At 42.1% G+C, this 22,905-nt stretch overlaps 1 protein-coding gene across 8 annotated transcripts in view; it reads left to right on the top strand.

Moving 5' to 3' along the window:
- KNDC1 (kinase non-catalytic C-lobe domain containing 1) overlaps positions 1–7,913 on the top strand; it is a 79,957-nt gene extending 72,044 nt beyond the window's left edge. For 4 of the 8 annotated variants that reach the window (XM_079978402.1, XM_079978397.1, XM_079978396.1 and 1 more), the window contains 5 exons: positions 327–477; positions 5,347–5,469; positions 5,609–5,668; positions 7,021–7,178; positions 7,435–7,913. In XM_079978402.1, coding sequence (XP_079834528.1) covers positions 327–477; positions 5,347–5,469; positions 5,609–5,668; positions 7,021–7,178; positions 7,435–7,666 — 724 coding nt within the window. In that variant the 3' untranslated portion in view covers positions 7,667–7,913. Of the gene's footprint in view, positions 1–309; positions 478–5,346; positions 5,474–5,608; positions 5,669–7,020; positions 7,179–7,434 lie in introns of those variants that run through there. The other 4 variants (XM_079978398.1, XM_079978401.1, XM_079978400.1 and 1 more) reach the window with 4 other exon arrangements.
- Positions 7,914–22,905: the final 14,992 nt, after the last annotated feature.

The following is a 22,905-nucleotide window of genomic DNA, read 5'->3' as shown; positions in this document are numbered from 1 at the left end:
CTCAGTAAATGCCTCCCCGATGCATAAGCAGGTGGCCAGGAGGAAGTGGTACTTGCTTCACTCAATTCTCTCCTGCCAAGCCTTGTTACCCACTGCATTCGCTGCTCCAGAGTATCTTGTTTGACTATTCACAGCCAGGAGGAGGAGCCTTTCTTGTACTGGGAATGTCTCTCTATAGCTCCATCACCAACACCTGCCTCTTTGTCTGAGCCACTGGGTAATGCTGAAAGCTACACTCAACTATTTGTAAGGAAATAATGTTGCTTTGCCCCCTTTGCATGGATATAATCTAGTATTTAAATTTTGTAGATGCTTGTCTTTTACAGAGCTGCTTCCTCTGAGCAATTGCCTGCTCAAGCCTATAACCTCTTTGCGGAAAACTGTGTCCAAGATGCTTACCTTTTGCAGCTTTTAAAATATGCAGACAATGTCAGTAATTGGGTTGCTGCTGAAATTGTAACAAGCTACAGCTCTAAGGTTTGCAGTCCTCTTTTTCATGATTGCTTTTCGTGTGTATTGATAATTTATTTGTGGTTGACCCTTCTTATGCAGTTATTTTGTCTGTGTATGATCTGAATTCCTGTCCACCTAGCAGTTCGAAAGTACCCCTAAAGTGCAAGTAGATAAATAGGTACCGCTTTATAGCGGGAAGGTAACGGCATTTCCGTGCGCTGCGCTGGTGCTGGCTCGCTAGAGCAGCTTTGTCACGCTGGCCACGTGACCCGGAAGTGTCTTCGGACAGCGCTGGCTCCCGGCCTCTTAAGCGAGATGAGCACGCAACCCCAGAGTCGGTCACGACTGGCCCATACGGGCAGGGGTACCTTTACCTTTACCTTTATGATCTGAATGGACGCAGGTGGAGCTGTGGTCTAAACCACTGAGCCTCTTGGGCTTGGCAATCAGAAGGTTGGCGGTTTGAATCCCCACGACGGGGTGAGCTCCCTTTGCTCGGTCCCTGCTCCTGCCAACCTAGCAGTTCGATAGCACGTCAAAGTGCAAGTACCGCTGCAGCGGGAAGGTAAATGGCGTTTCCGTGCACTGCTCTGGTTTTGCCAGAAGCGGCTTAAGTCATGCTGGCCACATGACCCGGAAAAACTATCTGTGGACAAATGTCGGCTCCCTCGGCCAGTAAAGAGAGATGAGCGCCACAACCCCAGAGTCTTTCATGACTGGACAACTGTCAGGGGTCTTTTACCTTTACCTTTACAATCTGAATAAGGTTCTCAGCCAGTAGGATGAAGTAGCCATAGTGGCTGCAAGAGGTTTAACATTCAAAGGAAGAGGCTTCACTTGAAATGCAAACATTAGCTCCTGATAGAAGGGTTTTCGGTTTTTTTACCGTACTGTGGCAGGGAGAGAGAGTGAAATTTCTGTTGCTGTCCCTAACAATCCCAAGGCTTCTGTTTACATAACAAAATATATTCTTTATTCTTTCTCCTGGTTAAACTGCTGGGTTAGAGTATACAGTTCCTTTAAATCATTGTTTTGTGTGGTTGCTTTTAGCAATGTTGAGATTTATGTATACTGCCATTGATTTATTGACATTATGTTGATATTTGTATCTGTTTATATTACATTTTGATTATCTTTAATAATATTGTTCATTTGATATGATGCGATCTGCATTGTGCACAATCTTGTGGAAAACCAAGGTCACACCTGTAACATATATTTTAATGCACACATTTATACTACTTTAAAACCCATGGCTTTCCCCCAAAAATCCTGGGAACTGTTGCTTGCCCAGCACCCTTAACCATCGCAGTTCCTGAGATTCCTTGATGGAAGTCAAAACATTTCAAATAAGTTCTACACAAGAGTGGAGTCAGTGGCATTAATGAACCCGAGTTAGTCCTTAATATCAGTAGATTTGCTCTGAGTAGCACTAGCATTGAATACCACCCTGTGTGCTTTAAATGTATGGTGCAGATGCGGCCTAAGAAATGAATGAATACATTCAGTATGTTCTGGCAGAATGCGGCACCTCTTCCTATAACAGTTCAGAGATATCCTTGAGAAATGTTGCACAGGACTGAAATGCATCTAACAATGTAGTATTTATTATAGGCATCTTTGTTTTTAGGGGTTTTTTAAAGGGATGGATTAGCTATATAGGCTTTAGAAATTCATAGCTGTTAGAGATTAGGTTTATTCATTTGCATCCTTGCAAAGGCCTGCCATGAGCTAGGCATGTAGTAAAAATTTGTTTAATTAGCCTTCTGTTTCATGAATGCCAAGATTTCCTGTTTATATTCTTAAACACACGCGGTAGCAGCTGTTTGGGCTGTATTGCTCTTCTGTTTTCCTCATGAGTCACAACCAAATACCAGGAGGGGCAAGACGCAGGGACCTCAGTGTGGTGTGGTTTGTGCCAGCACACTGTGCTGGGCTTCAGGCACCTTCCCCTCTTCCTCTTGGCGAGGGCAGTGATATATGGTGTTGGAAAGCTGGCAGAGCAACTCAGCTCCACTTGCAGTACAGCTGCTGCTGCTGCACACACAGAGAGGAGAGAGGATATTTTGCTAAGCAAAACACAAACTTCTGAAAAAAAATAGAAGTAGTAGTTAGAGTTGCAAGTATGCTCCTATGACTTTCTGAAGTGGGTATTAGAATTCACCTTTAATCTTGCGTTATAAATATGTTCTTGCCATCAAGGGGCTTTTTCCCATGCTTGAGATGAAAAGATCTCTATCTAAAGTTAAAGTTTATAAAATGTTATTTCACACTAATTTGGTCAGGTTTGCAGTATTTAAGATAGCCACAGCTACATGGTTGCATGAACCCATCTCTCATTTTTATGATTCAGGGCATGATTCCACCTTTCATTAAATTTGCTTTATTGGAATGTTATGTTCTGCAAGTGTTGGCAGAAGTGTACAGTTGACATATATTTCTATTAATGTTCAAAAAAATATCTGGGACCAGGAGCAGATCAGTAGATAAAACTGCTAAGCCGCTTGCCTTTCAACAATCCCCTTCTGGTTCAATAGGAGACTGCAATTTGCCATAATTGCATCTGTTGGCTTTACCATTCATACTGACTTTCCTTTTAAAAAGTAATTTGCCAATAAAACGTCACCGTTTCTCGCAGTGTGATGAAATATCTGTCATCTATTTGTACATGTGTGGCAGCAAGTTGAATTTGGCAGAAATGGAGATGAATGCTTTTCCTTTGTTCGTCTCTGCACATAGTCCATTGACAATGGGTGCAATCTTTTAGTACTCCAGAAATAAATGAGGCATAACATGACCAAGTCTATGGAACTCTTAAAGAGTATTATTCAGAACTATTGTTTTAGGTTGCAATTTAGAGGGGGAGGGAGAGAGAGAGAGAGAGACAGAGAGAGAGAGAGAGAGAGAGGTGGAAATGCTTTTCTTGTGCTGTGTTGAGTGCCCCTAGAGTGTAAAGGTTGGATAAAAGTCCCATAAATAAAGTTATGGAGAAAGACCCATATCTCTGCCCCTAGGTTCAGTGCATGCTCTAACAAGATGAGGATCCTCTCCTCATCACTCAGTCACCCATTTTGTTCTTGCCAATGTGGAAATCTCTTATGGCCACAGTCTTGCAAGCTCCAGTTCTTTCTTTGGCTTTAGTTCCAGCAAATCAGCATGGCCTTTTCATTGGCAGTGTTGTAATTTGTGACTCTGCTGGTTGCAGGGATCTCCTGGAAACCAGCTGCTCTCCATAATTCTACAGCCACTGGTGAATAAACAATGTCCTGGTTGTCAATTGCCTACAGAGGTCTTGCAGCGCCAGACTCCCAGCAGCTGCATGCAGAAGGAAGGGCACTGGAAGGAGTTTGATTTGTGCATTTATCTGCCCCATTTATATCCCAAAGGGAAATCCTAGTATGATGTATAAACCAATGCACTTCACTGCCTTTTTCCTTCATGTGCACAGATGATACATTGTTTTTTAATGTCAGGATTTACTTGGAACATAATAAGCTTTCTTATCCAATTTCAATACTTTAGGGAGGAAACATATACAGTAGGATAATTGATGAACTGATGAGTTTCCTAACATATAAAATAATAGAAATGCAATTTATATGCCACTGATGCATGCTATTTTTATAAATTGGGTGCTGTTGTGATAGGCTCGATTCATTTATATATTTTTAGCAGGTTTAAAAGGAAACCATAAAAAGTTTGCATTGTTGACATGTTTGCTGAAAAATATTGGTTTTTGTTTTGTTTGCAATATTCCAGGGGTTTAACTTCAAGAAGGCTGATAATTTTAATAATTTCTTTCTTGTTGATATTCTGTAGAAATTTGGAAATGCTTTAATCTATCACATTATCCACCTTTTTTCAAAAATAAATAAATAACAAAAAAACACATTTCCCCCACTCCCGCCCCCTCTTTTTTTAAATGAGGCCTCTCAAGATGATGGACTGATATAAAAGTAAATAGGACACATGTATGGTGCTTTGTGTTGCATGACATTGAAAATGAGAGGAACCAATGGAAAGCAACACTTAAAACCTAATGAAAGAAAACATACTATGTAGCACATTCATGTATTGTCTCAGTTCTTCAGCCAATGCAGCCCAGATGTGTTTGTGCCATAGTTTCATTAGCTGAGTCCAATTTGCCAATTCAAGAGATCCAAATCCCAGATATTTCTATTATTAAAATATATTACCAGTGCCAGGTTGCTTTGCTGGACTGTTTTAACTTTATACTACACGAGAGTGGCATGGGGTCCATATACCCTGTCTTCCTATTTCATATGTTGATTCATTTTGTCAGTTTGAGAATTCTTGTTCCTATCATTTTGATAGCACCAACCTCAATCAAAGAATAAGTTAGATTCTTTTTTCAACATGCACAGCAGAAAAATTTGTTAGCTATTCTCTTAATAGCTTTCCATGTTTCTATCTATAGCATTCTTCAGAAATGCACATAGTTGTTGACTGGCAACCAGAAAACAAGCAATTAGAGAACAGCCACTTTTCCTGTTGTTGAGTAAGAAATGTGATCAATACAGGGTTTTACAGAATAAAGATGTCATGAAATAAGTGTTCCATGATACCTGTTTCCAACATGTAAAGCAATATTTGATAACTATATTATTTTATATAGTCTGCTCTAAAAGTCAACCTTTTTTGCCAGCTTATAGATGGTAGATAATGCATTTCCACGCATTGGGTTGTTCTGCAGTTAGCTGTTTTCATTTTCCTGCTTAGAACAGCCCTGCCTTCTCTCATTGCCTAACAATATGCACAGTAATAGGTTCACTGGTGCCTCAATGCGAGGGTTTCCAAGCATATGTCTCACACACACATTGACACTGAATATCAGCACGTTCTATAAAACATGTATTATTATTTTTATTCCAGATGCAGGTGAACTTGCTATCAAAATTACTCTTCATTGCAAAATGTTGCTATGAGCAAAGAAATTTTGCTACCGCAATGCAAATCCTAAAAGGACTGGAAAACCTCATTGTGAGACAATTACCGGTGAGTAAGCATTCACTTTGCAATTCATCCAGATATTGTAGTTTTATAATATATTTTGGACAGGCAGTATGTTGAATTGCAGCTCAAAGTCCAAGCTTCAGAGGACTAACACTTTGCTTAATTTACTTTTTCCACTAAGGTTTGGAAATGCTTGTCTTCTAAAGTGTCTGAAATAATGGAAGAACTAAAGGCTGTTGAGGTACTGCAAAAATATAATCTCTTATGTGAATAGTGGATAGGTACAGGAGCCACCTTCAAGTTATTCTTTTTTTCTTCCCCTACCACTTCTCTGCTTCCCAGCAAATCCAGTTTTAGTAAGAAAATGCACACACTTTTTTTTTCTTTTCTAGGGAAATTTGAGGAATCTGTAGAAAGCTTAAAGCAATGGAACTTGCACACCTCTCATTTTGGTTTGTGCCAAATAGGTTGGATCCAGAATTGGTTGGTTGAAATTAAGTTCCATTGAAATCAGTGAGACTTAACTTAGTCTACTCTACATTTATTGTTCATACTGTTTTTAATGGGTCTTGAATCCAACAAACTTAACGTGGATCTAACACATTATGTTTAGCACAATATTTATTTATTTTACATTTTACACTTGTCCCAATATTACTCCCAAGAAGCTCAGGTTTCCTCTATTGTCCCCTCTACAATCTTGTGATCCTAGGGGAGACTTTCTCAAACAGTGAGCCTTCATGATTATGGGGGGATTTAAACCAGATTTCCCTAGCCAGTGCTAGAGCCTCTTATCTTCTGAACAACAATGCTTTTTGTTCTTTGCACCCGCTGATTGGTTTTACCTGTCCCTCAAGATAACTCATATTCAAATTCCTTGCTATAAAGAACATTCACAAATTCTGGATAGTGATTGGTGGAGGAATTGGAAAATCATTCAGGAAAGGAATCCCTACCTTTGTTTCTGAATAGCTTTTATCTTACTAGAGTCAGTATAACTGAGAAAGTCAATCAGTCCATCAGGTGTATGTTATCTAATACACACATCTGGAGCTATGTCCTACTGAAACTAATTGGGATTATTTCTGACTAGACATGCATAGGGTTTTGCTGATAATAATCTTTAACTTGTAAACAGAAGGAGTTGTCTTACCACTAACTTTGCTCCCTGGACTCAGGCTTCCTAAATCCAGAAGTGCTTCACGTTGAAAATCTAGTAATTCTTTTGGCCTGACTGCAGTTTCTGAAATACATTCCAGAGGACCCTCAGTTCCAGTAAAAGAGATATGCGGCCACTTCAATTGTTTAAGATGTTACATTGCCCTGTACAGGTTCACCTGACTGGAGATAAAGCTTTGCAGGCTGAGGTCTAGCATTAAAATAAATTTCCAGGCTGTGTCACGCCAATCTCTTACTCAAGTTAAGCTTCACGTACTCGTCTGCATTATTTCCTTCTCTAATCCCTGTTCTTTTTCCTAAAACACTATTGTTGCACTAAGCATGTTCTGTACAGTGCCCTAAAGCCCCCATCAGATTGATCTTTTATGCCATGTACTAATGTGTCTGCATATGTATCTATACAAATTATACCAGGTGTTTTTAAAAAGTGACAGCTTGTGTTTAATGGAAGGAGAGAGATTTAAGACTTCACCAACAATTCCATCAGCCCATGTTCTGGCAATGCATGTTCAACAGCTTGAAACTGGAGGATTTACGATGAGAAATGGGACATATAAATGGACTAAACTTAGGTAATCTTACTTATGCCACAGAATTCTTCACAAACCAATATAGAGCAATGGAAACCTTAAAAATACATTCAGTATTTTGGCTTCTCTCTATAGGTATAAAGGTAAAAAGAGTTGACTTGGTTTGATTTCATTGTATAATGCCTTGTGTGCGTCTACCAAAAAAAAATTAAAAATATTTATTATATACACATTAGTCTTTTTTGTCCTTTATCAGCTGGGAAACTAACTCATTTCTTTAATTTGTTTTTGTTTTAAGAAACATTGCGAAAGTTGTGAGCCAGGTTCATGCACTGCAAGAAAACCACTACTTGTTCGCTCCAGATCACCGGCTGCAATCTTTCTTAAGACACAGAATAGCATCTTTTAGTGATGCAGACATCTCTGCCTTAGCAGCAGACAACTATGTCAACTTTTACCAGATACCAGCTGAAAAGCAGTCTCGGAAAATCCAGGACACACTGCATAGGATGAAGGCAATGTTTCAATAACTGCTTATATTTCATCCTCAATTTTTTAAGGTTTAAATAATTTACTTTTTGTAGTAATTGGTCCATAAATGTATCATCTCAGCAGTGACTGAGCTCTATTTATGAATGTTTCAGTTTGAAAAATCCGAACACTAAGCAAAAGGGGCAAGATTCCTACTGTGTTGTTCACTTGTCAAATAGCAAGTTGTCATCATACGAATTTGTCAAAGCTGTGTGTCATGTGAGGAAATTAAATATTAAGTCCTTATTGTTTTGTTTTAATTTTGTCTGAACAGTGGAGTTTATTGGAGAATATGAGTGCTATATTTATATCAAGTTTGAGTATTTATTATCTTGGCAGGAGATATATTAATTTTTGGTTGAGATTTGCTTTTGCTTTTCCTTTAGGAAAAACAAACTGATCTCTTGCAGTATGAGTTATTTCTATCATAGAATAAGAGGTGCTAAATGTGGAAAAGGAAGGCCAGTATACATCTCTACATTTCAGTAAGGCTTGTAATTTCCTCAACTATTCCCTTTCCAAACAATGAACTCATTATCCACCACTGTTCTTTGAACTGGCCCCATTCTACTTTCAGAGCCTATTGAAGAGGTAATTTTATTCAAGATTTCACTTGAAATGAATGCTGTGCCAAAAAGGCATTTTGATCCTTCCTGCTAAAAGCTCATTCAAGCCATTACATGAGCCTCCCCTTTGGTGACCTTTCAAAGGACCTTACAAAAGGGGGTGAAATTATGTTTTTGCAGGCCCATCCCTTGGTCTGAATGGAATTTTTTTGGGGGGAGGGACACATCCCTGTTAACAAGCCAACCAGACCAACACCTATTTATTTTTGCTACACTGCACTGCAATAACATAAATTTCACAACATGGCAAAATATGGATCGTTAGTCTGGTTACTTCATCAACAGGGATGTTTCCTAGTCAACAGGCATGAAGGCAATTGATTGACTTTGCTTACCCTCTTTGACGTCTTCACTTGGGGCATAGTCGAGCAAGGCAGGCCAGGATTTCAGAACCTCAAGAAAGCTCCAACTCAGTGTCCAGACTGGACAGCATTCTGCTCACACAAGGCCTGATTCCCCCTGGTAGAAACAACAAACATTGGTAACATTAAAATCACAGACCACTCCCCAGTAGAAGCTACCTTCAAAAGTAGGAGAGGAAGCACAAACTACCCCATCATGGTTCTTCAGCCCCATCCTAACCACAAACCAACTTTAGGAGTCAGCAACCTTTTTCAGCGGGAGCCAGTCCACCATCCCTCAGACCATGTGGGGGGCCGGACTATTTTTTTGAATGAATTCCTATGCCCCACATATAACCCAGAGATGCATTTTAAATAAAAGGGCACATTCTACTCGTGTAAAAACACGCTGATTCCAGGACCATCTGCGGACCAGATTTAGAAAGCGATTGGGCTGGATATGGCCCCCAGGCCTTAGGTTGCCTACCCATGAACTAGCTAGAGAGAGTCGCTTGAAAACTCTCCAAAACTACTTTAAGGACAACAATGTGGGCAACATTGCAACCCCCCGGGAACACAATGAAAGCAGTCATCGGAGGAGCCTGCATAAAAGGACAGGGCATGCCTTAAAAAACAAACCTCCTCAAAAATTAGTAAACTAGAACAGGACATTACGACTACAATCTCATCACACTACAATCAATCGGGAGCCAAAAAACTCCTTAAACTCATAGAACAAAAAAGAAGAGAAACTGACTCTCTAGAAATCAATAAAACAATGATTAACATCCTATACTCTAAACAATGCTTTTATGAATATGGAGGGAAGAACTCCAGACTATTAGCAAACAGATGCAGGAAAAAAATCACTCAAAACAAGAATACACTGAATCACTAAAAAAAGACGGTAATATAACATCCTCCACCAAAGAAATAACTTCAGAATTTGCTGAATTTTATGCCAACCTATACACCTCCTGCAACCCATCTGAACAGGAAATTGGAAGATTCCTAACAGGGCTGACTATGCCAACCTTAACTGCAAAATGCAGAATTAACAATATGGACTCCAATACCACAGCAATCCAAAGAGGCACAAAGCAAGGATGCCCACTGTCTCCCTTTCTTTTCATCTTGGCCCTGGAACCCCTAGCTATCCGACTCTTAGCCCCAGATATCAAGGGTGTGGAAATAAAAGGAAAAACCTACAAACAAGGGCTGTTTGCAGACAACCTGATGGTCACAACACCAGACCCCATAAACACAGCAACCACCCTAACTAAAGAACTCAACACATTCGCAAAGGTGTTGGGCCTACAAGTAAACTACAAATAAACTTTGCAAAATCTGAGGCTATATGCTTCAACATCACAAAGATAAAACTCTGCCACACCAAATTCAGGTACCTAGGGGTTAAAATAACCAGAAACCTCAACAAACTATATCTCCACAATAATAAGCCCTTATGGCTACAAATCAACAGAGACTTGAGGAAATAGAACAGCACCAACTTCACCCTCAGACAAGATAGCCATGATCAAAATGATTACCCTCCCAAAACTAACCTATTTATTCCAAACCCTCCCAAATCTGAATTCCCCAACCCAACTCCAGAAGTGGCAGAAAAAAATACTCTTTTATTTTCTCACACTAAAAGCTAAGAATAAGCCCCAAATACCTGCACCTCCCCTCCTCAGAAGGAGGATGGGGAATCCCCAACATAGAATCATATTACATTGCCAACCGTAATCCAGTATATTCTAGAAGATGAGATGAAACAATGGGCCCACTTTGAGAGAGACACCATCAAAAACATCCCCACAACAGCATACCCAATTTCTGGTTACTGAATGACCAGCAGGGCATTATCAGAAGATCCTAAAGGTTGGCTTGGTCTGTACCAAAAGAGACAGTCTGATGGTTTTCCTCTCAGATTTTTGAGGTCTGTGGGTGCTCACTGTGGGGCTCATCCTCAACCTTCAAACACAGGGAAGACCTTAGCCTTCAAGCCATTAGGTAATGCTACCCAAATGAACGTCAGTTGTCCCCCCCACACACACACACACCTTGAACACCACCTAAAATTTCCCTCTAACTTTGCTAATAGAAAACTATTGTGTTTCTCTTTACTTTGTTTCTTATAATAAGTAACTTGTCTTTTGTGCTTAAGGAGGCAGATAGGTCCTGGTAACTGCTGGACTTTGTTTTCAGAATTGGAACCAGCCATTGTTTTTCTATACAATCCTAGGTGTAACCCGAGACCTGCATAGCAGGAGACCTGGGAGAAGCTAAGCCAATCAATTTTGCAATCTTCTTTCCTATCTATATTCCAGTCTCTGTATCCATGAACCCATCCATCTTAATGCCAGAGCAGCTAAGTGCCTTGAAATGGACTTTGCTGCCAACTGCCTCTCACTTTGTCACTGCAGTAGCCAGCTGTGCATGTATAACTACCCCCCACTTTGTGCCTGGACTCCTCGATTCTTTTGAAGCTCTTGCATATCTCGCCCTAGTTCTGGGTGCCAGTGATAACTGGATAGCCCTGTGTCCTTAGCAGTCAACATACTACAGTGCCTACATTGCATCAGGCAAGAATGAGAAGGCATCAGTTGTGATGCTTTTAAAGCCCAGCACATGTTTTGCTGTGAAGTGACTTTACAATGCTCAGAACACTTCATTGCTGTAAAGAAGGTTGATTGGTACTGTATGGTATAGAATGAGATTGGCTTGCTGAAAACCACATTGAGTCTACAGGCATTAAATCTTGCATTTCGATCAACCCCTCTCTCTTTCCTTCAAGGGCCTTAGTAAGAACAGTTGTAGTTTACTGTTTCCTCTGAAGAGTTAACAAGGTAGAACTGTAGGGAAGCTTCTATCTTTCAGTAGCCTCCCAGTGAAGAAGCTGAGATTTAGCCTTACCAAGTCTAATAATCAGACAAAACTTTGGTAATTAGTTTAAATAAATAAAGCTACCCCCAGTATGTATACAAGGGTAGTAAGATACCCACCCACTTGTTGTTGTTGTTTAGTCATGTCCGACTCTTTGTGACACCATGGACCAGAGCATGCCAGGCACTTCTGTCTTCCACTGCCTCCCTCAGTTTGGTCAAACTCATGCTGGTAGCTTCGAGAACACTATCCAACCATTTCGTCCTCTGTCGTCCCCTTCTCCTTGTGCCCTCCATCTTTCCCAACATCAGGGTCTTTTCCAGGGAGTCTTCTCTTCTCATTAGGTGGCCAAAGTATTGGCGCCTCAGCTCCAGGATCTGTCCTTCCAGTGAGCACTCAGGGCTGATTTCCTTAAGAATGGATAGGTTTGATCTTCTTGCAGTCCATGGGACTCTCAAGAGTCTCCTCCAGCACCATAATTCAAAAGCATCAATTCTTTGGCGATCAGCCTTCTTTATGGTCCAGCTCTCACTTCCATACATCACTACTGGGAAAACCATAGCTTTTACTATACGGACCTTCGTTGGCAAGGTGATGTCTCTGCTTTTTAAGATGCTGTCTAGGTTTGTCCACCCACTTAGGCAGCCCTGAAAGTGGATTATGCCCACAAAGGCCTAAACTTGCCTAACCTTCCCTAGGTTATGAGTCTAAATAATGGATAGCTAATTTGTTGCCATCCAGATGTTAGACTCTCAACTCCCATCATCCCCAGCCAGCATGGCCTATGATAAAGGGTGATGGGAGTTGTAGTCCAGCAACATCTGGAGGGCTAAGGGTTCCACATCCCTAGTCTAGTCCAATGAAGGCCTAGCAAGGCTTCCCTTCCTATGCTAAAAAGGGCATCTGTGGAAATCCAGATTCAGAAGAGCAGCTACTGCAAAGACCCTCCAGAGCCATATTATTCTGGAAATGGCAATCCTGAGCTTAGCCTCTTCTCCTTCCTGACCCGTTGAGAGCAAAACCTGCACACAATTAACAAACACTGATTTCATGTGGTGTTTCATTCCAGTTGGTCTTGCTTTCTTTATATTCTCTCAATACTTTTCCTTGATTACTGAGCTATTTGTGTATAACTTTGAAACCGCCTTGCATTTCTTGTGTGTTACCAGTTTTATTGCACTAATTTTGAGTGTGCATATTCTCCCTCTATTTTAATACAGTAATCCTGACACTATGGTTTTAGACAGTTTTTGTATTGAAACAAAATGAAAAGTTGTGACAAAATAAGTATCTTAAAATATTCATTATACTTTCTCATTAGCTATTTTCCTGTTGCATTTCAATAAAGTTAATTACTTTTTTCTGCCTGTATATATCTTTTGCAGCAGAAAATTGCATCTGAAAGAGTTAATGCCATCATTGCTAAAAATTAAAAAATGCTACTCATTCATAAGCAGTTCATCAAGCTCAAGTTCTCATTAAATTAACTGCAGTGTAAAATAAATTCTTTGCTTTAAAATACTCTTATTTTCAGACAACAAGCCATAATATCCTATTTTATTGGGTTTGTGTGACTATATAATATTTGAAATTCCTTTGAGGTTCCTTATACTGAAATCTGTTTTTTCCCCAATCAGGTATTTAACATGCACTTTTTTTTTTACATTGCTTATAATTTATTTCTATATGAAACAGCCAATATGTAAAGTAACAAGGGTTTTAAAGCCAAGTATTTTTGCTTTTTATGATACCACATGAAAATAAATGACTAGTTTGTATTATCTTTGTTGCTTTTGTGTTATTCCTATTGAAGTTTCTGCTTCATTTTAAAAACATAAATGGTGTCCTGAACCCCTGGCCTACCTGGCAGCAAGTCAGGATGTCAAGTCCAAAGTCCTAGGGTCAAGTCACACAAGCAAAGTCCAAAGGTCAGGAAATGCAGTCCAGGGTCAATCCAAGTAGCCAAGTCTGAAGTCTAGCAGTCAGGATACAGGATACTGAAGCATCGTCCCCTAGAGATCCAGGAGCATCCAAGCCAAAGTCCATCAACATGAGCTATTGAACAGACACCTCAGCTCTGCTTCTCTTTTGCAGCATCTGGGCTTGATGAGGCAGGTGACCCTCAGCTGCCCCAAGCCTACTCCAGCTGAGGAATCACACCCCTCCTCCCAGAGCCAGTGAGCCCCACCTGGCCAGCCAGCATAAGGACTCCACTCCGGATTTGTGTTGGGTTCACTCCTTACCATGGGCGTAGCCAAGGTGGGGGCGGCAGCTGCCACACACACAGCCCAACATAAATCCTGGCTTCCTTACCCTTTTCTTTTCCTGAAGATATCCTGAAAGACAGTGGAGGTTTAGGATCAGTTTTCCTTCTCCTATATGGGCTACCTTCCCAGGTTAACGAACTCCACCTGCCTCTCACTCCCCCCTACAGCATGTGCAGAAACCACCACCGGATCCACTCTTGGTCTCATCTGCTCAATCCACCAGAACTTGCAGGGGAAGTCCCTAACTCACTGACCTATTGGATACCCTCATCTGGTTTAGCTGGCCAGTCAAAGCCATTCCTGAGTTGTGGCCGCTGTCGCATGCTCACAGCTTCTAGGGGCCACAGGTGAGAGCAGAGTTCAGGGTGGGAACCAAAGGTGGACAAACTGCCAGAGAAGGAGCATGACATGTCCCCCACTAGAGGTACTAAAAGGTAAAGGTAAAAGGACCCCTGACCATTAGGTCCAGTCGTGACCGACTCTGGGGTTGCGGCGCTCATCTCGCTTTATTGGCCAAGGGAGCCAGCATACAGCTTCCGGGTCATGTGGCCAGCATGACTAAGCCGCTTCTGGTGAACCAGAGCAGCACACGGAAACAGCGTTTACCTTCCTGCCCAAGCGGTACCTACTTGCACTTTGACGTGCTTTCGAACTGCTAGGTTGGCAGGAGCAGGGACCGAGCAACGGGAGCTCACCCTGTCGCGGGGATTTGAACCGCCCACCTTCTGATCGGCAAGTCCTAGGCTCTGTGGTTTAACCCACAGCGCCACCCACGTCCCTAACACCAGAGATACTACCCCTCCCCTTAAGCATAAAATGGTAGCAAAGGATGAGAATAAGATAAATAATACAGAAGGGAGAAAATATGGCACTAGAACTGTAAAGAAAGATACATCCTATTTCAAAATAGTTTCTCTTCGGAAACAATGAAAACAGAGAAAAATGACTTTTAGAAAAAGTACCAGTTCTCCCTCTCCCTCCCCCTCCCCCCAATCCCCTCTTTTCTGGTACCTTGTAATTACACTTTCTTCCAGAAGGTGGTACTGGAGCACCTCTGTAGTTTTTGAATAGCAATACCCCGAGCCTCTGTTATATCTAATATTTAATAAAGAGTGTCCTGGTTGGTTTGAAATATTCAGCTGATTTATTGGGGCATAAGCTTTCCATGAAAGCTTATGCCCCAATAAATATGTTAGGTTTTTACCGCATCACAATCATTCTTCTTTTCTGTATTTTCAGTTTCATAGAAATCATAAAGTTACATAGTACCATATCCAGGGTGCAATAAAATATAGCCTGATGTTCCTTTATTAGAATAAATCCTTTCATGTGAAGAGAGGAATTACATTTCTACTGGTATTAATCATACTCTACTTTTTTTTAACAAGAGAACAGTTCAAAGACAGTATTGGCACTAGGGGGCCACTTCATCATCTGATCTGATAGCATCAGAAATGCATCCTAAGCAATTGTCCTCTAGCAGACTAGACCAGATGCCCTCTAGCCTTAAAAAAGTAGGAGGCTTGCATTAGGTTACCCCCTACCATGGAAGAGGTAAACCTGAGACACTTGGTTCTTGAACATAATCCGTTCTGGATGTCCATTTGACTTCTGAAACGTTCGAAAACCAAGGCACGGCTTCCAATTGGCTGCAGGAGCTTCCTGCACTCAAGCAGAAACTGCGTTGGATGTTTGGCTTCCGAAAAACGTTTGAAAACTGGAACGCTTACTTCCAGGTTTGTGGTATTCGGGAGCAAAAACATAAGAGTACCAAGGCATTCGAGAACCAAGGTATGCTTGTATATAGACCAGGGCTTGTATCCAGAGTAGCATCAAATCCATTAGTGCAAGGATTTAACTTTGTACAATGAAACTTTCCCCACCCCTCTACATGCCTCCTAAATCTGTTCTGGGATTACAGCAACCCTCTGGAACAGACTTAGGGACAACAGGTGGAGCATATAAGGGAGAAAGGGGGCAAAGGTCTGTAGCACAATCATAAATCCTTGAGCTAATGGAACCAGGGCATTGGATGCCACCTCAGATACTGTTAGACTACAACTCCACCATCCCTGACCATTGCCTATGCTATAGGGAGCTGATGGGAGTTGTAGTCCGACATCTGAAGGGCCACAGGTTCCACCTCTCTAATATGGACAATCTTTTCATGGCTGTGATTAGAACAATTGGTTACAAACCAGCAATGCTAGGAATAGTCTATGTTGGATGGCAGCTACTGTGTGTTGTGTGGCAGGTCAGTACTTTGTCACATACAGCTGCTTAATTTCAGGCCAGAGTGGCGGTAGGCCTGCCCCATTCCACCCCTCTTCCTGGTCCAAAAGGACTCACATGGTGGCAATTGCATGTCAATTGGACATGCCTAAAATGGTTGCTACCCATAGGTAGAACCATGAGGTGGAAGAGACAGAAATTGGGACCAGCCTTCTTCAGCAAGGCACATCCAGCTATCAAGCAGCCTGCCACATTCTAGACCACAAGTCTACTCCTGTCACAAGACAGTTGCCTGCACAGGCCACAATAGCACCAGACGAGTAGACATGCGCAGAAGTGTCCATCAGTTGACATGGCAAAAGATGTAATTCATGCACATTCAAGTCTCACTGAAATAAAAGGAACCTAAATGTGCTTAACTCCATATTAAATTGTGAGTCATCCCAGTGATGAAAATGTTGGTTTTAAAAGCACTGAGTCTGCAATAACAGCTGATAAAAAGTCTTTATGATGTTCTTAAGTCCTATGGAACCTGTAGTTTACCATCTCCTCTCTAGGTTTAGAGAAGCCACGTGTCCCATTAAATCCTAACAACATCTGGGGAGGGAGAGGAAAAGCAGGCCTCTTCTCAGTCACCAGAATGGGCTGGAGATTTATGTTCTGGCTCACTCCTGTTTGTGATGGATGAGCTATTAATTTGTGGAAAGCAGAGTTCAAAACAAACAGGGAATGGCTCTGGCGTAATATTTCACTAAGCTGAGTTTGACCACAATAGTTAAAGGCACCACATTGGCAAGCACAAATATTAGTTCACTGGGCAGTCTTGTGTTTGCTTAATGTGTTGTGAGCACTCCACCGTTGGCCTGGGGTTAACAACGCTGCCAACTGGCACACTCATTTGCAGTGTTGTGCTTTGTCCACTAGGTGGCAGTTTGTTTCCAATGCCTTGTCCAGATTGCAGCATATTTTTCTGGCTTGTCTCTAATTTTACTCCTTTTGTTTTGTTGCTCTTTGGATATTTCCAGTACACATGTGCCCATATAATTGTAAGAAAAATGGGTGGATGTGTGTGTGTAAAAGCAACAGCACAGACCACTTCAAAATAAGTTGACCTGCTCATTGGTGGGTACGAGTGTCTCCTATGGCAAGCAAAAAGTATGGTGACTAAAGAAAATTGCCTGTTTTAAAATATATTCTTATTTGGATATTTATAAACCACACTTTCAAAAAAATATATATAAGAAAGCAGTGTACAAAATAAAAACTTTTTAACCATCATACATCAATAACATATCTATAAAAACACGTTGGGTTTTTTGCGGGGGAAACCACGTTTTTGGTTTTTTGGGGAAAAAAACCACATTCTTAAAGAAAGTACAGGTGGATCCTGCTGACTTTCTATTGGCAAGGAGTTCCAAAGGGCAGGGTCTGCCACATTAAAGGCTCAGTTCCTGGCAATGGCTGGCCAAACCTCATTCGAGGATCTCAGGGATCAAGGTGCAGCATAAGGAATCAGGCAGTCTGAAATAGGATAATGCTGCAGACAACTGAAGAGAGTTGTGCTGTGTTGGGGGAGAGAATGAGGACACCAGCTCCAAAGCTCAGACACAAGACTTACCAGACCTTAGAAAAGGTCCCATCTGAGCAAACCCTAAAGAATAGTCATCCATCAGTTTGGCCCCTTCTTACACAGACCTGAGGGGAAATTCCTTTCTAATCAATGTCATGGCAATCAGGTGGTCCTGAACAATGCAAAATAGAATACAAATCTGGACAAAGCAGTTGTTTGTCTGCAGATCAAGGGTGTCATTTAAGCCCCTCCAGGGATATGGGCTGGGTTTATTTATTTATTACTGCTGATGGCTTTTGCTGAGACCAAAATGATTGACTTTGCAAGGTGCTCTAGCTGCTGGTGAACAATGATGCGGGGGATCATTTAAATGATCCTAGCTTTGCCATCTAGGGAACCAGATGCCTATCTGCCAATCTTTACAGATAGCAGAATAATACATTGGCACTTTAATAGCCCTTGTGAACAATTGGTTTATGGCAGGGGGGGAACCTCAGGCCTGGGAGCCAAAAAATGGCTCTCTGGGCCTTTCTATCTGGCCCTCAAGACTCTCCCCAGGCCACACCACCTTCTCGCTCTTAACCCCGAGCAATCCTACTTTGGGCTCTCCCTGAGCGCTCTTGCTTGGAATGTGCCCTTTTACTATCAAAATGCCCCTTGATTACCTGGATGAAGATAGAGAGGCCTACTGTACAATGCTGCCGACAAAGGTCCGTATAGTTAAAGCTATGATTTCCCCAGTAGTGATATATGGAAGTGAGAGCTGGACCATAAAGAAGGCTGATCGCCAAAGAATTGATGCTTTTGAATTATGGTGCTGGAGGAGACTCTTGAGAGTCCCATGGACTACAAGAAGATCAAACCACTCTGTTCTGAAGGAAATCAGCCCTGAGTGCTCACTGGAAGGACAGATCCTGAAGCTGAGGCGCCAATACTTTGGCCACCTCATGAGAAGGGAAGACTCCTTGGAAAAGACCCTGATGTTGGGAAAGATTGAGGGCACAAGGAGAAGGGGACAGCGGAGGACGAGATGGTTGGACAGTGTTCTCGAAGCTACCAGCATGAGTTTGACCAAACTGCGGGAGGCAGTGGAAGACAGGAGTGCCTGGCGTGCTCTGGTCCATGGGATCACAAAGAGTTGGACATGACTAAAAAACAACTGTACAATGCTAAACTGCATGCTCACTTTTGCCTGTGGTCCCCAGAAGGCTGCAGAGATGGGAATGTGGTCCTCAAGCTGAAAGAAACCCCCCACTCCTTGTTTATGGCATAGGATGCAACCTTGTGTCAGGTTGGACAGTTTGTCCATTTCCTCCAGCCGTTGTCAACTCTGACTCTTTTCCATCACTGATCGTTCTTAAGCTGGTGATTCTAGGGATTGAATCTGGGACCTTCTCATGGAAGGGTGTCACTGATTTATGGTCCGTCCCCTCCTCCCCCCAAAGCAAGAACCTTGTAATGAGGACAGCATTGCCACATTGGGTAGTGGAGGAGAGAAAGAACAATGACTGCTAGCACTTTCTGCAGCTCAGTGTTATGACCTGGCAGCTTCATAAAAAGCATCAAGAAATGTGTTGCCATTAACCCTGTTTTCCTGCCAATGAACCAAATTGGCAATTCAGCAAACCAACCCAACCTAGCCTACTGGTCAATACTTTTCTTGTAGCAATAAATATGATTACCAGATTCAATACAGGCCCAGAAACCTAACTGGTAATAGCCAAAGAGAAGGCAAATTTCAAAAGATACAGCTCCCCTGCACCCATTAAATCACTATCAGGAAACATGGCAGCTGCAATAAATAAATAAATGATTTTAAAAAATCCTTCCTCCTCTACAATCAATAAAAACACAGGAGGTATGCCTCACATTACTAAATGTGGATTTGGAGACAGTATCGTCCAGGGGCTAGGTTGGTTGATGATCTCACAAATAAATATTAGCTGCAAATTGAAAATATAGGGTATAGTGTGGGTGTAGGTTGTGCTTATTTTGGAGTGGGGTTTTTTGGTGGAAAAGAACCATGTTTTACAATGGTTACATGTTCAATGCAAAAACGCACCTGTTCCAGCTTACCTTTACCAGTTGAATGTTTGCAGGGCCAAAATTCCTTGATAGTCTGTTTCTTTATAGAGGTGCTGCTACTGTATTCCCCAAAAACATTCAGAAAATGAGTGCTAATCGGTGACCTGACTGGATGCCAGAGGAAAACATTACAGCCACTTCTGGCGTGTTTTGGATGTGGTGCTCTGTTGTGGTAGGCATCAAAGCAAAAGGTTTAAGTGTCGACGTCTTTTTGGTTTATATTTCTCCTTTGCCATGAATTCATAAAACAGCCTTAGACAATGAAGCCCTTGTGTCTGAGCTTCATCTACAACAGGGCTGGCAGAAAGTATATCAGGTTTTGCCAATTTCTGGAGGGCCATCTACCTCCTGTTGCTTTGTGGGGATTCTTCCAAAGAATACTAGATAGGGTGGGCCTTGATTGAATCCAGCAGGCCATTACTTAATATTGTTAGGCATCACTAACACAGATTAAGTTATTGCCTTAACTGTTAAAGAAATCCCACATAAACACTGGTGCTTTGTAGAGCTAAATTGAGTAATGCACCACGAGGATTCTGTTTAGAGTGGGGGAGAGTAGATCACAAAAGACTGAAGCCATATTGGTCGACACTGCAGGGATTATAGTATCTTCTAGGGCTATTGTAAGGAATGCTTACATAATGTATGCAAATCACTACGTATTTAAATGCTACAGATCTACAGATACAGATCTATCCCTCCTTGTTTTCAGAGATTTCTGTTCAGGTGCTAAACTTTGAAAAGTTTCTCAGATCTACTTGGCTACAGATGGTAGTTTTACTAAACATCTGTACCACCATCTCACACAGAATCAGGCACCCTCTCACCTAGAATGAGACATGCTTTAAGGCCATTGAAGCCTACAAGTTTAAGAATGCCTGGCTCTCAGTGATTTTCTGTGTAGCTAGAATTCACAGTGTTGTGACAAAAAGCTCCCTTGAATATAGGGAGATGGGGCAAACATTAAAACGACTAGTAAAACCCTCCTGCGCACTTGTTTGGATGGCATGGCTAGCTAAGCAACCCCAAAGTGAGAAAACTCAACCCAAACTAGTTGACCTATCTGTATAAACTCAGAGAGCTGAAACCGAGTGATTGTGTGCAGATCACACAAGTAAACACTGGGCAAATGTTAATCTGTATTCCTTCTAAATTGCACTCAGGGAAGCTTTAATATGTTTTTCATTCTCTCCCTTGAAACTGCTGTTCTCCTGAATACCAAACTTTGTTGGCAGAGAATTAACCAAAATGCCAATATAAGAATTTTCCGTCTCTTATATTATGTTGCTTATGGGGTGCGTCAAAGCTCAGAAAAGGAAACTCTGAAAACTGTGCCCTAGATTTCACTGTAGAAATACAGTGGTACCTTGGGTTAAGTACTTAATTCGTTCCGGAGGTCCTTACTTAACCTGAAACTGTTCTTAACCTGAAGCACCACTTTAGCTAATGGGGCCTCCTGCTGCTGCCGCACTGCTGCTGCACGATTTCTGTTCTCATCCTGAAGCAAAGTTCTTAACCCGAGGTACTATTTCTGGGTTAGCGGAGTCTGTAACCTGAAGCGTCTGTAACCTGAAGCGCCTGTAACCCGAGGTACCACTGTAATGTTGAAAACAAACATATGCACATACCTGCATATCACAACACACAAACTATGGCCTGCCCTTTTCACTACTACCTGGGAAAGTCAACATGGTGTAAAGCAGGACTGGCAGTGACCTAGGTTCAAAACCCCAACCAGTCATGAATCTTAAATCGCGATCTTAGGACAGCAACAAACTCTCAAAATAACCCGTATTGGGGGCTGTTTGTGAGAATTCTGTTCATTTACTTACTACTTATGCCACCTCTCCTCCAAGGAGTTCAATGTGGACTGCATGACATCCCCCTTCTCATTTCCCCCTTCACAACAACCCTGCAAAATAATTTACACTAAAAGTGGGTGACTGCTCTCAGATCAGTGAGCTTTATGACAAGTTGAGCTTTGAACCCTGGCCTTCCAGGTCCTAGGAGCCCAACGTTTTAACCCCAGGGTCCACCAACATAGTACACTCTACATGTTGATGGGATTTGACTCAAATTATCCCTGACCACTGGCCATCCTGGCTAGACTTGATGGGAGTTTGGAGTCCAACAGCTAGCACTATTCCACTACACCAAGAAGGGAGAAGAGCCATGGAGTGCCTTGAAGAGGCAAAACTGTTATTTTGGAGAGGGGAGAGGGAGGGAGATGGGCAGTAATAAATTATAACCAACAGTGCAGAAACCTCAAAACCTGGCCGGTGCAATTGCTGGGGTTTGCAGGGCTTGAGAGGTCTAGGAGCTCGGGGTCTGCTCCTGGCTCTCTCAGCAATCTTCAATGGACCAGCCAGGATGTCTGATTCCCAACTGCTCAACAATGAAAGCAACAAAGCAGCTCTTCTGACCCTCTCTAGATTATGAAGCAGCTTGGGGAGAACCAGGAAGTGGTGTTTTCCTAGAAGGCCTGTGAACTTGCACACAAAACAACTGCCTAGATTGTTTCATTGGAAGGGCCTTTTGGATCTTGGGGGTCCAGCAAAAAATGTAGCTTGCCTGGCCCTGCTATACTGAATGGAAAAAGCTTAACTCTCATCGAACAGCAACAACCGACGATGCTTCTTTCCCCCATTAAAGCTCACCTTTGCCTTCTCTGACATCCATTTTACGACCCTGGCAGCTCTTTAAGGAAATACACTCTGAAACGGGTCCTCATTCCAGTCTGAAGAAGACGGCAAATGATATCCAGGCCCGTTTTTCTCCGAAATGTGTATTTGGGGGAAAAAAATAATGAAAAAAGAAAAGAAGAAATGGCCGTTGCTCCGAGCGCGGGGTATTGAAATTCCCCGGTTGCCTTTTGAAGCCTCCTTCAATCGAGTCGGGCAGTAAGCGAACATTTGCATAGACGGATAAAGGATGTGACAAGTCCTGTAAATCGCTTACAATCCAATGAAACTATCTCTCGGCAGACACGGTGGAGCCAGCCCTACCAGGGCTTTGGAAAATGTGCGAACAACCTCTTTTGTCGGGGAGGCATGATGATAATGCGCCAGTACTTATCTGGCCTTTGATGTTGTGTTTACCCCTGTCGCTGTTTGCTTGGGGGCGCCCCATATAAGGGAAGAGGTGCGTCACGGCCTGCGCGTCCAAAGGCTTCAGCTCATCCAGCGCATTCATTCAGGGCTCGTCTAACCCCCCGACGGCAAGCGCGCC

The sequence above is a fragment of the Podarcis cretensis genome (assembly GCF_951804945.1).
Source record: "Podarcis cretensis genome assembly, chromosome: 5".
Lineage (NCBI taxonomy): Eukaryota > Metazoa > Chordata > Lepidosauria > Squamata > Lacertidae > Podarcis > Podarcis cretensis.
The sequence above is the reverse complement of the archived record's forward strand: the minus strand, read 5'-3'. Positions and strand labels throughout refer to the sequence as shown.